Here is a 16464-nt window from a genome sequence, read left to right as displayed (position 1 = left end):
CCCTCTGTGCTGTTCCTGAGCCCTGTGAATAGGGGAAGGAACAACAAAAGAAAAGAAAAGACGTTTCACAGTTTAAGGGTATGTTCAGGAGCCCTAAGTACTCAACCGGTTCGTAAATGACTTCATTTGAAAACTTCCAGCTTGCAATTCAGTCATTCTTCAATGAGAAATATGTGATTTGCCAAACATGAAATGGAATCATTAAGCCCTGACAAAATCAATCGGAGGCAAAGCAAAACTGTGGCTGCGTGCGCCCCATGCTTCCTTCTCCTTAACAAATTAGATATCCCTGCGGAAGGCATTCCAGATGGATACTAGCATGGGGTTCTGCCTGGAAGAGGGACGCACACTGATCATCAAAACGCATGCAGCTCAACGATTTCAGAGGCTTAATTGCCCACCCCACCCTACCCCCAATGTGCGCACACACAGGAAGGGAATTTGTCTTCTTCTTCTAGTTATTTCTGTATTTAAAGCACTGCACAAACATAAGCCAGACACAGAAGAGGGCTATTAAAATAAAATGTAGGATGAAATTGTCTAGAACTACGCACACTCCAAAGTGCATGTAAAAACCAGTGTAAGCTGAATAAGGTCTGCAGTCTAGTTAAGAGTATTAGATCAACGTCAGTTTCCTGGTTTTGACATTGTACTATAGTTATGGAAGATGTCACAGTTAGGGGAAGCTGGGGGAAGGATACAGGGGACTCTCTCCCATTTTTACAACTTCTTACAAATCTCTAATTATTTCAAAATAAAGAGTTTTTTTTTGTTTTTTTTTTTTTTTTTTTTTTTTTTACTGCCAAATGTGTTGGCTCTACAGCAAGTGGGCTCTGGCCCTTTAAGTTTTCATTATATGCAGGGATGTTCCGGGGTAGCCCCAGGAAATACTCACTGCCAGTGTTCTCACTGTGTCCTGAAGTCACCTTGCTCCAAACCAGTCCTCTTGGAGACTAAGAGGTGTCAGGCACGTCCCTGGGTCTGCTGTCACAGGCCTGTGGACTTCCTCCACCCACCAAGCCCGCCTGGGGGTCCAGCCACTGCAACTCAAAGTCCCACCAGCTCTATCCCTGCTCTAGAGGTTCTCAAGCTTTAAGGTGCATCAGAGTCATGGGAATGTATTTAAAATGTGGATTCCAGGGCCCTGCGCCCCACAGATCCTGGCTGAGCAGGAAATAGATGAGGACTGGAAAACTGCATTTGCAACAAGAGCCCTGGTGGTTCTGTTGCAGGTGGTCTTAGGCTCCTACTTTAGGAAACACTGCCCGACTCCGGGCGGGCGCCTGGGAGCACGCCTGGATAGGCTTTCCGTTGCAGGATATGGAGAGGAGCTGGCAGGCACTCAGCATCCATACAGCAAGGTGCCCGCGCAACAATGGAGAGAACTTCAGCCCCCCTTCTTCTAAATGCACGTAGCCAGAGAGCTCCAAACCCAGTGCTTCAAAGAGGCTGAGAAAGGGCACGGGAGCCTCCTCTATTGATCCTTCAGTGGCTGTGACCCTGTGACGTTTAGGATACAATACAGAGTTTGCATTCTATCATCACTGTGGCTACTACTTTTTACTGAGTGATGATTATTGTGCTGAGCACATTTCATTTAATTCTCACAATACTGCCCTGAGGGAATTGTTATTTATTACCCCCATTTTACAGATGAGAAAACTGAGACTCTGCAAGTTACACTGGCAGAAAGTGGCAGAGCCAGGAGTTGAACCCAGGTAGGCTTGGCTGAAAAGCCAATGCTGCACGAAAACTGACACATGTGGGATTTTTGAGGGAGACGGGGAGGAAGATTCTCCTGATCCTCATTTCAGTGGCACTAAAGCTCCTTTCCAATGCAAAGCAGATCCAAGCCTCTCAAGGTACCCCTTCCATGGCTCTTTGTCCCTCTCTCACCTCCCTGTTCAATCCTATTCTCTGCTACTCTGTCTCTTCTCAACACCTTTTCACTTTTCCTCTTTCGTCCCCAAAGTCCAAAATTACAGATTCCATTTGCTTTGTCCCCCACCACTAATACAAGAATTTTCCCCTGCCCTCCTCTTATGATCAAAGCTGTCTGAAATAAAATGAGAATTAGGTTCCTAGCAAGGCAAACGACCTACCATTCTCGAGAGGACACTGGGGAATCTTGTTTGCTCGAAGGTTCCAAATATAACCCATGTTCCACTCAAAGCACACCTGATGATCTTTGAAAGGGCGTTCAAAAGGTGGGATGGTCTTCAGCAGGGTGTAATTCTTCGCTACAGCATGTAGCAAGTTTTCCTCCCATTTAACATTCAAGTCTCCACCGCTATATCGGTGAGTAATCCAGGCGCGTAGTATCACCACAGATACCGAAATGGAGTGTCTGATGAAATAATCATCTCTATAAACCATGATGCTTGGAAATTTCACATGTACTATTTGTGTCCTGCTGGTGTGAAGATGTTTCTCATTCTTCCACCTTTTTTTGTACACGGGAATGCTACTTCTGAACTCAGATGAAACCACTGCTTCCAAATTGACAACACAAGGCTGAGAGCATAAATACTCCACCGAGACTTCAGAAACGTTGCGAACATTTCCTTCAAAGACAGTGAAATAAATAAAGTCTTTGTAAGCCACGCTCTGCTCAGCTCTGGGTATCACCGACGTCGTCAGGGAAGTCTGCCTACCCAAAGATGGTACAAAATTCTGAAAAGAAAAAAAAAAATAGAGAAACCTTAAAAATGATCATATTAAAAAAAAAATGATCATATTAACAGATACGTGAATCATTATTTTCCTGGAAGAAAAAAATATCCATTTACATAATGTAATGAAAGTGGAAGATAAAAGATGTCGAAAGCACTACCGAATAATTGGAGAAAAACCAACATACACACAAATGAAGATTAGGCCACATTAAACTCCCTCTCCAGACTCAGTAGCATCTGCTCATCAAGATGGGACTTTCAAATCTACGTGGCAAACATTCCAGAGTTGGTTTCCAAATGATGGAGCTAGTTCACGACAAAGCCAGGAGCAGTGAACGTGCCTTAAAGTGAAAAAGAGGCAATCCGACTCCAGACATTTCCAAACTATTGTCCTGACTTCAAATGGTGGTCAAATGCAGCCAAATCAAAGGATGGGAGAAGAGTTCAAAGTGCACCGGAGAGAACACATATCAGGGATGCCAGCTGGGGCGCTTTTTCTCCATAAGTTCTGAGCTAGGACAGGCATGCATGATGAATGGGCCAGCAAGAGGTTTCTATTGCTCCAAATCACACACAGGCAGGCGTGGACCACAAGCTGTGTTGTCTGATTCTTTCATCATGCATGGTGCCACAGGTGCCAAGAAAGATTTTAGCTGCAGGTTTATTTATCTAGTTCTTCATTTTTCCATTTTTATTTTATATTGAAGTATACTTGATTTACAATGTTGTGTTAGTTATCTAGTTCTTTAGATGATGAAGCCCTCTCAGTGTGGACTTTCCTTCCAGAAGAAATCTGGAAAGTTTGGTCCTGAAATTAAGGCAATGTTTTGATCATGAGGCACGGATGGATGGATGCTAAGAGCTCTTCTTCTAAATGTGACTTTGAGATTTAGACATCCGTAACACAATAGCAAAAAGGTTACTTTGGACCAATTTACACCCATTAGAATGGCTACTATTTTTTTAAAAAAAGAAAACCACAAGTGTTCGAGAGGATGCAGAGCAATTTGGAACCTTTGTGTATTGCTGGTGGGAATGTAAAATGGTGCAGCCACTGTGGAAGGCGGTACTGTAGTTCCTAAAAAATTAAGCACAGAATTGTCATATGATCCAGCAATTCCACTTCTGGGTCTATATCTAAGTTGAAAGCAGGGCTTGGAAGAGATATGTTCATAGACTTACACCAGGTTCACAGCAGCATTATTCATAATAGTTAAAAGGTGGAAACAACACAACTGTCCACTGATGGATGAACAGATAAACAAAATGTGGTATATACACACATGGAATATTATTCAGCCTTAAAAAGGAAGGAAATTCTGACACATGCTATAATATGAATGAACTTTGAAGACATTATGCTAAGTGAAATGAAAGTCACAAAAGAAAGAATACTGTCTGATTCCACTTATATGAGGTACCAAGAGTAGTCAGATTCATAGACAGAGAGTAGAATGGTGGCTACCAGGGCTTGGGGGGAGGGAAAATGGGGAGCTGTGGTTTAATGAGTACAGAGTTTCAGTTCTACAAGGTGAAAAGAGTTCTGGTGATGGTTGCACAACCATGTGAAAGTACTTACTGGCACCGAACTATAAATTTAAAAATGGCTAAAGTGGTAAATGTTAGGCTATAAATATTTTAACCACAAGTTTAAAGAAAAAGGTCACTGTGGTCTTCTCCAAAGAAGGAAGAAATAGGGACCTCTTTCTTCAATTCTGGCTTAAGGCTGTAGGAGGGCCAAAGGTGAGTAACACGCGAAGTCTGGAATCAGAGAATCACGTTTACAAATAACAGACACATGGCAGAACATGGCCTGCACTCCAGTCAAACTAAATGCAAATCCTAAGGGAACACAGCACCAAATGACAGTAATTCTGACTGGGGGCTCTGGGAAAGGCTTTATGGAGGAAATGGCATTTCAGTTGGGCTTCGATGGATGAAGAGAAGTTCTTTAGGTAGAGAGGCAAAGGGAGGACACTGCAAGTGGTGTGAACAGTTTAAGTAGAGACATGAAAGGAGGGACAGGCGGCTGTCCTGGGGGTCTAGCAAGCAGCCGGGTTTGGCCAGAGGACAGAAGGGGGGTAAATAAAGACACAAAAGGACACGGGAATATGAGGGTCACAAGCCCTTGGTGATAAGCCAGCCCACCCCAGTTTTCAGACGAGGACATGGCAACCCCGAGGGGATGTTCTCCGACATCCCGCAGCTGCAGGCTTAGCAGAGGCCGGCCCGGAAGCCGGGCTCCTTTTCCTCATGCCCACTCTGACATTCTCCACCCCACAGCACACACCATGAAACCAAAGATTTGCCGTTCCACAGCTGCCTAAGACCTCCAGGCTGATTCTGCTTTCATATGAAGACAGATACAGCCAGCATTTGTCCACAAGGGATGGTTTATTCATTTGGCCAGATGTGCTGAGACGTGGCCCCCTTCTCAAGATTCAAATCGAGCTATTAAGCCCATAGCAGCGTTTAGCCGAAGCCAGAGACTGCTGGTGCTGATGGGAGCTGGACCAGAGTGGTGCCCATGGGTGACCTGCGCTCCTCCGTCCAAATGCCCCCAAGGCTTCCCTTTCTCAGCTCCCCGGAAGGAGACATTTGCTTATTTAGTGAGACAATAGGGAGCAGAGTCCAGGATATGCTGTGGTATATTAAATATCACATTGTGTCCCTTCTCAAAGAATGACTTAAAACCTCTTCCTCGTTCTTTTCACGTATACCTTAATACCTCACCCAGGCCCCGTTCTCCCACCTCAGTTTTTTTAAATCACATTTTTATTGCTGATGCTAGGAACTCCAGTGAAAACCTCTTTTAAACAGAGCTGTCTGATTTCCTTAAATTTCATTGGAAAGTGCAGTTAATTCATTTACATCTTATTGCTAAAAATGCCCCAGCCCACTTTTCCACATTAATAAGCACAGCATCATGCTAAATATAGTTTCACTTTTGCTTGGTGACCCACAAATTTCCAGACCCCAGGCTCATCATTGTGGAGGTGGGTGGTGACAGATGATAATGATAAAGGTATGGGACACCTGACTGTGTATTCTCTCCAGGACTTTTTATTGAAATTCTGTTTTTAAGGAAATCTCCATATACGCATATGAAGATCATTTTGTTTTCACTGGCTTCAGAGTCTCAAGTGAAGTAAAAGTAAATTCCAGGTTGATGGGTCCTAGATGTATGCTATCCGATATGGTGGCCACAAGTCATACTAAGCACTTAAACTGAGATGTGCTGTAAGTGTAAAAGGTACAATGGATTTCAAAGACTGAACACAAAAAAGGATAAAAAAAAATCTCATTAATAATTTTTATACTGATTACATGTTGAAATGATAAGATTAAGATACAGTGAGTTCAATAAAATGCATTACTAAAATTAATTTTACCTGTTTCTGTTTACTTGTTTAGTGTGGCTACTAGAAAATGTGAAATTACATATGTGGCTCAAATTTGTGGCTCACATATTTCTACCCAGTGGTGCTATGCTAGATCTGAGGTCAGAGACTTTTCCTGTAAAAAAGGGCCATATGGTAATTATTTTGGGTTTTTCAGCCGCTTGATGTCCATCTAGTGTGGTATCAAGAAAGCAGACATTGACAACACACAAGCCAGTGAGCATGGCTGTGGTCCAGTGCAACCTTGTTTACAGAAAAATGTAGCTGGCCGGATTGGCCCGGGGGCCATAGTTTGCAGATCACTGTTATAGACTATCAAGCTTTTATTCTAGATAGAGTTTTTGTATTATTAGGTATTATTTATTTTGTCATTTTTATGAAAATGTGTTCTCATTATTTTAGATTACAGCCATTTTCAAAGATGACAAGATCATATAATAATCAGCTGAATTAGAAGACCACTTAAAGTGCTATAGAGTTTTAAAGAACACAGAGTGACAGAAGATAGACTTTTTAAAGGAACAATCACATAGGGGAAATAAGATGAATAACCCAGTCAGGCATCATTTCCTATACATGTGGTTGATGGGGCTTGATTTGCTATTTTGCCAAGGGTCCCTCATAGGTATGTTGACACCTTGCTAATGTTTCAATAAAGATCTAAGTAGGATGAGAAGTTGGAGCTAGGCTAGGAAAAGAGGTAGAATTTCATGGTCTGACGGGTCTTCCCTGGCGGTCCAGTGGTTAAGACTCCGCGCTTCCACTGCAGGAAGCACAGATTCCATCCCTGGTTGGGGAACTAAGATCCCGAAAGCCACTTGGCGCAGCCAAAAAACAACAACAACAACAACGAGAATTTCATGGACTGAGATAGATATTTAAAGAAGTGAGAGAAACATTAGTGACAGCTGGGGAACAAGAGAAGAGTAACTTCAGGGATAGGGTGATGTCCCTAATATGATGGGGGTATGCCAGCCCCAAAGAGGACCTCAGAGTTACTGTATGTGATTTGAGGAGCATGGTCTAAATCCCTCAGGAAGGTTTTGCAATCTTCCTTCTCGTGGGCACCTATGTAACATAGGAAGCTGGCATCTTGCGGGTTGGAGCAGACCCAGCGGGCAGCTGCTACGCCATGAGTCGTGGCTACCTCTGTTATGTACAAAACCAACACCGATTAGAGACACATCACATTCTAAATATTGATTAAGCTGCAGCTGATTTCCTGGCTCAAGTTATGTGTGTGTTATGAGCTATTTCCTGCCAGGAAAATAAGGCAATTAACTTGAAGAGTTTCAGCTACGGGCATGACACGTGTCCAACCTTCATAGGTATTTTCACATGCCAGGTTGCATTAACATAAGCTAAAAATTACCCAAACGTTCCTTTGTTTAGAAATTATGAAGCCAGAGTCCACGTCTTGTTCATTGTTACGTCCCCGGCTTATAAGATAGAGCTCGGCACATTGTAGAGTTTGGCTAAGGGTTTTTTGCTGAAATAAGTACCAGGCGTGGGCATTTCTGCCAGGTGCCTCGGTGGTCCAACTCAGATCAACTGCCCCACAGCCCTGGGGGCACCTGCATATAAACCAAAGCACTCGATCCAATCTTGAATCCCCACGAAACTTTCCTGACATTCACAAGTTCTTTGGGGCAGGTGGGGGGATGGGGGTTGGCACGTCTCTGTTTTTCATCCAGCCTCATTAATCTCCTTCCAAAGAACATTTCACTGGGCCCCTGGGGGTCAGAGTTGACCCGGGGGACTGTGAGGTCAGAGAAGGTGGCACTCGCACCCACCTTGTCCCGTTAGGGTGGACTTCTCCCTTTCAGACAACTGCCCTACATTCTAGAACTTTTCCATTTCCCCACACCAAAAAATATAAATTAAAAATTTTAAATTTCCTGCCCCTCCACCCCCGTTGGACTCGTGCTCATCTGGCGAGTTCACCCATATTAATGTGATAATGAAGAAACACTGCGGTAATGTCACATCTCTGCATTTCTAGGCCAGCCTGGTGGAGATAATGCCTTAAAAACAAAGGCCAAATGCACTGCAGCTGTAAGCAAGATAGTTGCGGTGTAAAGGGCACCTCTGTGCCCCTCAAATTATGCCATTTAGGCAACCACATAGATGTTTCACCTTGGAAGCTGCTGATCTGCTCCGCACACAACGGAGCTGGGCCCTGAAAGATGCCTGAGCCCTCAAACATCTGTTTATACCAGAATGAAGCCCTAATCAAAGTCAAATTTGACAACATCCCACACAGTCACAAAACATAGATTCCTTTGTCTTTGTGTAATTGTGTATGTTTTGTAATTTTTTTTAAAAAAAGACAGAAATGGGTCATTTCGTGTGTGTTCCTGATAAAAGACCCAAAATTGGAACTCTAAATGCATTCCGTTCAGCCTGGGAATCAAGAAACAGATGAACTTAATGTATCTTCTGGATGGAAAAAATAATCTATCAAAACCACCTGAACTTTTTTTAGGATGAGTCCATCTCATTCCTTTAAAAATCAGTAAGAGGAAACTCTATTCAAATAACCTTCCCTTGTTCCAAAGATGTGAGAAAACTTGGCTCTTTTCTCTATATGATCCACTTATTATTTAAGGAAACAGAGATTAGAAAATCTTAACTCACGTCACTTGTGTCTCTCTATGGGCAGTCCATTTACACTTACATGTGCATGTGGGTATGTCTGATTGCAAACAACAATTGACTATTTTTCTCATCCTTGTCCATTCTGCCCCACAGTCACCTAAGAAAACCTTGGCTCTTGAGCGCCCTCTCTCCAAACTGGCTGGATCAAACTTTCCAGAGGTCAAAAGGTAATTGCATTGGCTTAAGAGGCCTACGTTTCCGATATCTGCCAACTAGAAATAAGCAAAAATTCTGTTTATGTCAACAAAGCACGCAATTAAGCAGAATGAGCGATGACATCAATATGGACTTCGAGGTCAAGATGAGCCTTGGGAAACATTTCCCAGCCGACCCGTATGCCTTCCCAAACCTGAGAGCTGGCTAGAGAAACGCCATTGCAATAACGATCAACATTCCTTGCTGTGTTGGATCCTCTCCCCCTTTTAATACTGTTTCATATGCTATTTCTTGCTAACACAAATTATGAGAGGGTAACCAAGTTTGGTGCAGTTTAATTTCATTGAGTACCTACTACGTGCTAGGCACGGGGACAAACGCAGTAAGTCTTCTCATTCACTTCTAACCTCATCCTCTCACACTGAATTTCATAGAACTTCTCCCCTCTAACCTCACAAGAGCTCTCTGAGGGACACAACATTCCAGTTAACAGCTGAGGAAATGAAATGGATTCAGAGAGGGTGAGTAACTTGCACAAGAACAACCAGCTACTAAAAAGCAGAACCAAAATTCAAATCCATAGCTGCTGACTCCAAAGCTGGTGATGGTGTGCCTGCTGCCCTCCAGAAACACCCAAAATGATGCCCTCACCTCATCCACTTCTACACCTGTCACCACCTTCTGGTTACAGGTGGGGGAATCTTGGGACTTGGCTCACTCCCGTCTTGAAAGTGTGGGGTGAGGGGCTAAAATCACATCAGATCACCATGCATTATGTCTGGGGAGGGTAGATGTTATCTTACTCACAAACACACACGCTGCACTGAGCCGACTCCCCCGCTTGGTTCAGCCCTTCTTCGGGTGAGGCTGGGAGGCAAATGACAAGCCACCAAAGCAGAACCTCCTCAGCAATTCCTCACATCCCGCATGCCCTCGTGCCCCTCCGTTCCTTTCTCCGGGGAATGGGATGAGCCAATAAACAGGGTAACTGAATTCACTTCAGGCTATTTACAGTCTACTCCAGTCTATCCAACTTCTCCGTGAATTGCCTGGCTTCTTTACGCCTTCTCTGCTACCTTCCCTCCAGCTGCTCCGTTCAGCCAATTGGTGGCTCCCACACTTTTGCCAACGGGCAGCCAGCAGGAAGAGAAGGCGAGAGGCAAACACGGCCAGTTGGGAGATTTTAGGGACTCTGGTTGGAATGAATGTGGCAGCTATTGGCTGATGTGAAGTTAGAGGATGGGTCTCTGTATTTCAAATATCCATAATCACTCTTGCACAAACTGGATAATTGAAGGTCTCTATACCTTGTTTTGAAGTCCCTAGGTCCTGTGTTACACAAAGCAAGGAGTTAATGAACACTTCTGGAGGGATAACTGATGGTCTGTGGTCGCTTACAGAGAATTCTGTACAAGACTCTCACAGTCACTGTCTGCTAATGAGCCTCACATACATCTGCATCTGTGCCGCTAATGCCCTCTTGTTTCTTTGTCTTCTGGTTGTCTCACAAGTGCAAATGTCCACTCGGATTATTTCAGCTCTACAGCTGACACCAATACCAGCCATTGTGAGATTTGTTTTCTCATTTTAGAAAAAAATTATACTTCGAGATCAGTTTGGAAGAGACAGAATTGCCTTCTCCAAGTGCCATTGTCACAAATGGGGCTGGGCAGTCTCAGGCTGTTCTAGCCAAGTCTGGTGGAAGGTAAGAGTTAACGATGAACGAGGATGGCTAGGGGGTCTCTGAGGCAGAGAAAGACCAGCATGGACCCCACCACTCAGCACCCGTAACCTCAGTGGAAGCGCTTTCCGTGACCTTTTGCTTTCAAGGCCCCACCCTCTCTGAGGAGGCTCTCTGCATCTTGACCTTTGGTGATCTCAGAATTTGGGGGGCAGCTGCTGGAACCAGGGATCATCTTTTCAGAAATCTGCTTGGCATCGTCCCGTGACTTATCTTTCAGGCCTCGTCACAATTATTCATGCTTTGGCAGTACGCTAGCTACAGTCACAGTACTGTTCTTGGGCTGCTACTGAAGGTTATTCTGTCCCAGCCGATGGAGAAGGAATGTGCCCATCACCTCAGGACCCTGTTCTCCATGAGGGTGGCAGGGGCTTAAAGGCATCTGACTAGAAGGCCTCTCTCAACCTCTTGAGAACCAGCAAATACGTAGGGATAACACAAAACAGGAGTCAGTCCCCAAATCACGGACAATTTGTCTTTGGAATACATTCCAAGGCACACTTGGCTATACTCTTGGACACATGTTCATACAAACTCAAGTGCTAAACTCTGCCAGCTGCCTCTGGATTATACAAGGACCCCATACTTTACCTCTCTATTGTGATGGCAAATATCTTCTGGCTTTACTTTTTTTTTTTTTTTCCCCTCTTTAACATCCTGCTTCTACTCTGTGGCCTGGGCTTCCAGCTTTGCATATTTTAGGCTACTTTAGACATGACCTCACATCCTGGCCAATTTCACAGAAGCTGCTAATTTTGAGAACTTTGCTAATGGCCCATACATCTATGAATAAGGGGAATGGGTTACAAGCAGCAAAATCCAGAAGGCAATAAGCTAGAAGGCAATGAACGGCTAGAACTGGGGCTCTGGAAGGAGATAGACTTGGGTTTCAAACCTGGACTACCTGTGTGGCCTAGTGCAACTAACTTAACCTCTCTGAGCCTCAGTTAACTCATCTGAATGGGGATCATACTAGCTCCTACCTCACAAGGTTATTGTTAAGATTAATATTGGATAATGCATATAAATAACCTAGCACAATGCAAACTATTATTGTTACTACTACTACTACTACTACTATTATTATTTAGGTTTCCAAATTATGGGATAGCTTTCTTCCTCTAGTGTCTAACTATTCCTGAGGTCCTGCTTAGCTACTCTGCTCGACTTCTGCCCTCTATCTGTCCACCCCCCTGCCCTGACCAATCACTTTCTCTAGGAAGTATTCCTTGATGTACAAGACACACACTTATGCATTTTTCTCAGTAGTTTATGCTTTTCATGTGTTCATGCAGCTGTTTTACATTTTCCCCAATTTGCAACTGAATTTCTCCAAGGTCAAGAAGGCTTACCTTTCAGCAGTTTCTCTGGTAGAACATACCTCTCGAGCAAAATCCCTACCAATGGCTAGACCTTTAGAAAGAAAGGTGAAGCCCATTTTCCAAGTCACACTTTTGCTCCCCCGGGTTTTGCTAAACTTTCTCATTCAGTTGAAAAATGGTTTTCTTGTTTATTCAAGGTTTTTTTTTTTTTTTTTTTTTTTTTAACAGTAGCACATCCGAAGCCCATCTGAAGGAAACACACATACTCAGGAAGCACTGACATTTCCCTCTCCATGGTAGTTCCAAAATCCATCCCCTCCTTGTCTGCCAAGACATTCATCCATGCTCTAGTAATTTTCCACATTACAGTATTTTCTGTAATCTCTCTTTTTGGAGCCCTATCTCACCACTTCACTAACTCACCATAGTCTGTCCATGGCATCATTTTTCTCCTCTCTGTGATCTGCTGTCTCAAATCCCCCTTGGTCCACACAGAAATTTTATAAATTTATTTTTTTTAATTTTATTTATTTTACTTTTGACTTCGTTGGGTCCTCATTGCTGAGCACAGGCTCTCTCCAGTTGCGGTGAGCGGGAGCTACTTTTCGCTGCGGCACGCGGGCTTCTCACTGCGGTGGCTTCTCTTGTTGCGGAGTACGGTCTCGGGCTTCAGTAGTTGTGGCACGTGGGCTCTAGAGCGCAGGCTCAGCAGCTGTGGCTCACCAGCCCAGTTGCTCTGTGGCATGTGGGATCCTCCCGGACTAGGGCTCTAGTCCGCGTTCTCTGCATTGGCAGGCGGATTCTTAACCACTGCACCACCGGGGAAGCCCCCATACAGCACTTTTATACTTGCTCCATCATCTCTCTTTGCTCCTGTGGACCACTTAGGCCTTTATTGCTCTTGTTTCTCTGATTTCTTGTAACTGTCAAGAAGCAGTCTCTGCTTGCCAGGTCTTGGTATTTCCACGTGGAACTTTCCTGACCACTTGTACATTAATGTTTCACACACTGCTCTACTACATCATTTCTGCCTCTGTGGGTAACCAGTGCATTGTGGACGGGAATCATCTGTTTAAACTGCAACCCTGTCATCTGTTATGGCAGTTTTATTTATGAGCCTGTGTGCTGTAACCCTGTGGCATAAATATTAAATAATAATATCTCCTGGGTGAAAAAAATCATTCATGTTAACTGACAACTTCTTATAAAAATATGAACTAAAGCCAACCACAAAATCTGGTACTGGCTTATTTTACAATATGAGGAAAAGCATGGATTGCTCAACAGGTAGATGAAGAGGCAGAATTACAATTTGCATTTTTACATCCTCTTGCTTCAAGAAATGAAACATTCAACAAGTAAAGGGTGTCAAAAGAAACTTGGGCTGAGTGGCAAATTTCTTTGGAATCAAATTCTAATTCCTGCCAGTGTCTCCTAAGCAGTTTTTTGCCTCCAAGAAGAAAGTCTCCAAATAATGGCAATGCCACATAAATGAAAAGAATTCTGGACAATAACACTACTCAATTTTTTTTCTTTTCTTTTTTTTTTCAGCATTCTGTGAATTTCCTATTACATCAGTTTCATGATTCAGCATTTTCCATTTCATTTATTTACAGTAATATATGGCGAGATAACCCAAGGTTTCTGCAGGATCCTGGAACATAAGGTAGGCTGGACAGAAAGGGTGTCACCTCCTGTAAATTTACTGTTGTTTAGGAGATTCAAAGCAGAAGAAAGCAAGCCAGCAAAGGAATTGGGGAATATTCCCCCACCTTGTTCCGAGGGTCTAAATTACTCTGGTATTTTAAATGAGTTGGTTTTGAAAAACAGGTTACTGCCATTTAGTTGATGACTAAAACAAAAGCCAGGAAGTGTGCAAATTGTAAACGGACACGCATGAGCCAAACGTGTTCTCTGAAATGACAATGTTCAAGACGCAGCTAAAGTCCCCACTCTGGCGGTAAGCGTGCTACAAAGAACTAGATTTCTTTCTGGCAGCCGCAACTTGGCTGGAGTGACCATGGAGGAGTTGAAGAGCGCTGGAAATACGAGGTTCATCGCCGGGTGCGTCCGCACAAAACGGTCCGGGCCATGAGGACCGGGTGGAAACTAAAAGGAGGGGCGAGGCCGGTGGCATTCGCAGAGAGAAAGAGGCGAAGTTGGGCTCGGGAAGGAAAGGAACCTCGAGAAGATTGTGAGGGACGCCCAGGGCCGGCAGGGAGGGAGCTGGAGAGCCGTGCGCAGCGGGGAGGGAGGAAACGCGGGGTGGCGAGGCTCCCAGGTGGAGTGGGGGACAGCACTGGGTGTCGAGGGGAACCTGACCCGGGTCTGGAGCGGGTCTCGGAAGGAGAGGAAGGGACCCCGGCGAGAGCGCAGCGCCGCAACTCCGGTCGACGCACCGCTCTCTGCGCCCCGGGTACCCGTCCCAGGTGCCGGGAGCGCCCAGGGTGCGGCGGCGAGGAAGAGACAAAACTAGCCGTGCCGCACCCGCCCGCGAGGTGGAGGTCCCCGACCGCCCCCACCCGCGTCCCCGGGGCCCCGCGCGGAGGGGAGGACCCGGGCAGGGTCCGGCGCTCACCAGGTAGCAGAGCAGGAGCAGCGCGCAGGCAGGGCGCCCGCCGAGGCCCGGGGGGACGCCGCCGCTCGGGGGGGCCATGGCTGCGGCCCGGGGGCCGGCCGCGAGCGGCAGGGGTTGTTGCTGCTGCTGCCGCCGTGGCCACCCGAGCCCCGCGCCGCGCCGCTGCATGGCGAGGCCGCCCGGATCCGGGCCGGAACAGGTCACCTGGTGCAGGGACCGGCCCCCGCCCGAGGCGCCACCTTCCCGCCCGCCCCCGGCCGGGCCGGCCGCTGCGCGCGGGGCCACCTGCCGCCGCCGCCGCCGCCGCCGCCGGACCCGCCGCCGCCTCCACTGCCGCTCCCGCCGTCGCCGCCCCCGCAGCCCCAGCCGAGCGCCAGCTCCTCCCAGCCTCCCAGTCCCCGTCCCCTCCCTCCCCTCCCCTCCGCTCCCGGCCCAGCCCGCCTCCCGGCCGCTCCCTCCGGCCCGGCGGGCAGCAGGCGCCCACGCAGGTGGGGACTGACCCGGGCCCCGCCCCCTGGCCGCCGCCCCCCCGCTCCCGGCCAGACCCCCTTTCCCTTTCTTTCCTTTCCTCCTCCTTCCCCACCCCCCCTTCCGCGCTCTTTCTCTCCGCGATCCCTCTCCCCGCCCTCCGCTTCCCTTTTTTCCTTCTCTACAATTCTCTCACTCTCACCTCTCTCTTCCTAACCCCCTCTTTTTTCTTTTTTTCACTTGCTTCCTTCTCTCTCAATCCGTTTCCTCTCTCCACTCCCTCCTCTTCTCATTCTATTCCTCTCTTGCGCATCCTCTCTCTCCCACCCACTCCTTTGGCGGGTCCTGCAGCCTAGTTCCCGCCCGTGCAATGGGTTTTTGTTTGGTTGCTTTTTTGGCGAGGGCGCCATTCCCGTCGGGCGCAGTGCGAGTGTGCCCCCGTGGACTCGCGCCGCGCTGTGGCCCAGCTTCCAGTCTTTAAGGCTGGATTTTGACCCTTACCAACCTCCACCTGTCCACCTGCAGGCGCGGGGCCTCCTCCCTCCGGGCACAGTTTTAGCCCGGGGTGCGCCGCACCCTGCCGGCTGGTTCGCGGCACGTTCTGGATGTTTCCCGAGGGTTTTGTGCCGGGCCGGCGCCGCTGCCGCCGAGCTCTTTGTTTTAATTGTCCAGAGTGCCGGCGCCCAAATCGCGTTTGTATTTGATTTGCATCCCTGTGCCCCGGCTTCCACTTTGGACCGAAAAGAAAATGAATTAATTAGGCCAAGTCAGTTGTGCTCAAGCCCCAAGTGAAAGGCGTGAGGCTCTTGAAGTGCACAGCTTTAAAAAAAAAAAAAAAAAAATTCAGGCACATCCTCGGCCTTGGGGACACAGGTTGGGACTGGCTGCTCGGCGACCCGGATTCTGCCGCCAGGCCGAGGGGCCCGGCTGGACAGAGGGATCCCCAGCTCGCACCAGCCCTGGCGCTCTGGGAAGAGAGTGGCTGTGTCTAGCGACTCAGATAATTGCTTGGGCCCGCGGCTGCTCTGAAACAGTTAACCCACCTTCGAAAGTTCTCAGAAGCTTCCCTTTGGCACTGGTGGATTTGTGCGGATTGGAACTAATAAAAGAATGGGAGTCTGAGAGGATACAGCCCTTTCCCAGTGGAGGTGCCACCATAGCAGGTCAAGTCTCGACAGGCGTCAGGAGAGGCTGGTGGTGAAGACAGGATGCCCAGGGTGGGGTTAGAACAGCTTTGGAATCGCCCGTGCCTGGATGTGCCCTCAGCCATCTCAGTACAGCCCTGGCCACACTCAGCACCTCAGCTGAGTCATCCCTTACCTTTTTTAGGTCACCTAAGGGCTGTGGCGCTGGGTCAGGCTCCTGGCTCCAAGTCACTTACTGCAAAGTCATGACTTATGTCAACTGTTCTCAAACTTCAGCGTGCATCCCAATCACCAGGAGGGCTTGTTAAAACACACACTGC

General features: G+C 46.9%; 1 protein-coding gene across 1 annotated transcript in view; it reads right to left on the bottom strand.

The window, feature by feature from the left end:
• Window positions 1-14880, bottom strand: part of SEL1L3 (SEL1L family member 3) — a 99951-nt gene extending 85071 nt beyond the window's left edge. Inside the window, exons 1-2 of the mRNA XM_082389254.1 lie at window positions 14532-14880; window positions 2103-2673 (exon numbers count right to left, since the gene is read on the bottom strand). Coding sequence (XP_082245380.1) covers window positions 2103-2673; window positions 14532-14699 — 739 coding nt within the window. The 5' untranslated portion in view covers window positions 14700-14880. The remainder of the gene's footprint in view (window positions 1-2102; window positions 2674-14531) is intronic.
• Window positions 14881-16464: the final 1584 nt, after the last annotated feature.

This window comes from Balaenoptera borealis (genome assembly GCF_965194805.1).
Source record: "Balaenoptera borealis genome assembly, chromosome: 4".
NCBI lineage: Eukaryota > Metazoa > Chordata > Mammalia > Artiodactyla > Balaenopteridae > Balaenoptera > Balaenoptera borealis.
The sequence above is the reverse complement of the archived record's forward strand: the minus strand, read 5'-3'. Positions and strand labels throughout refer to the sequence as shown.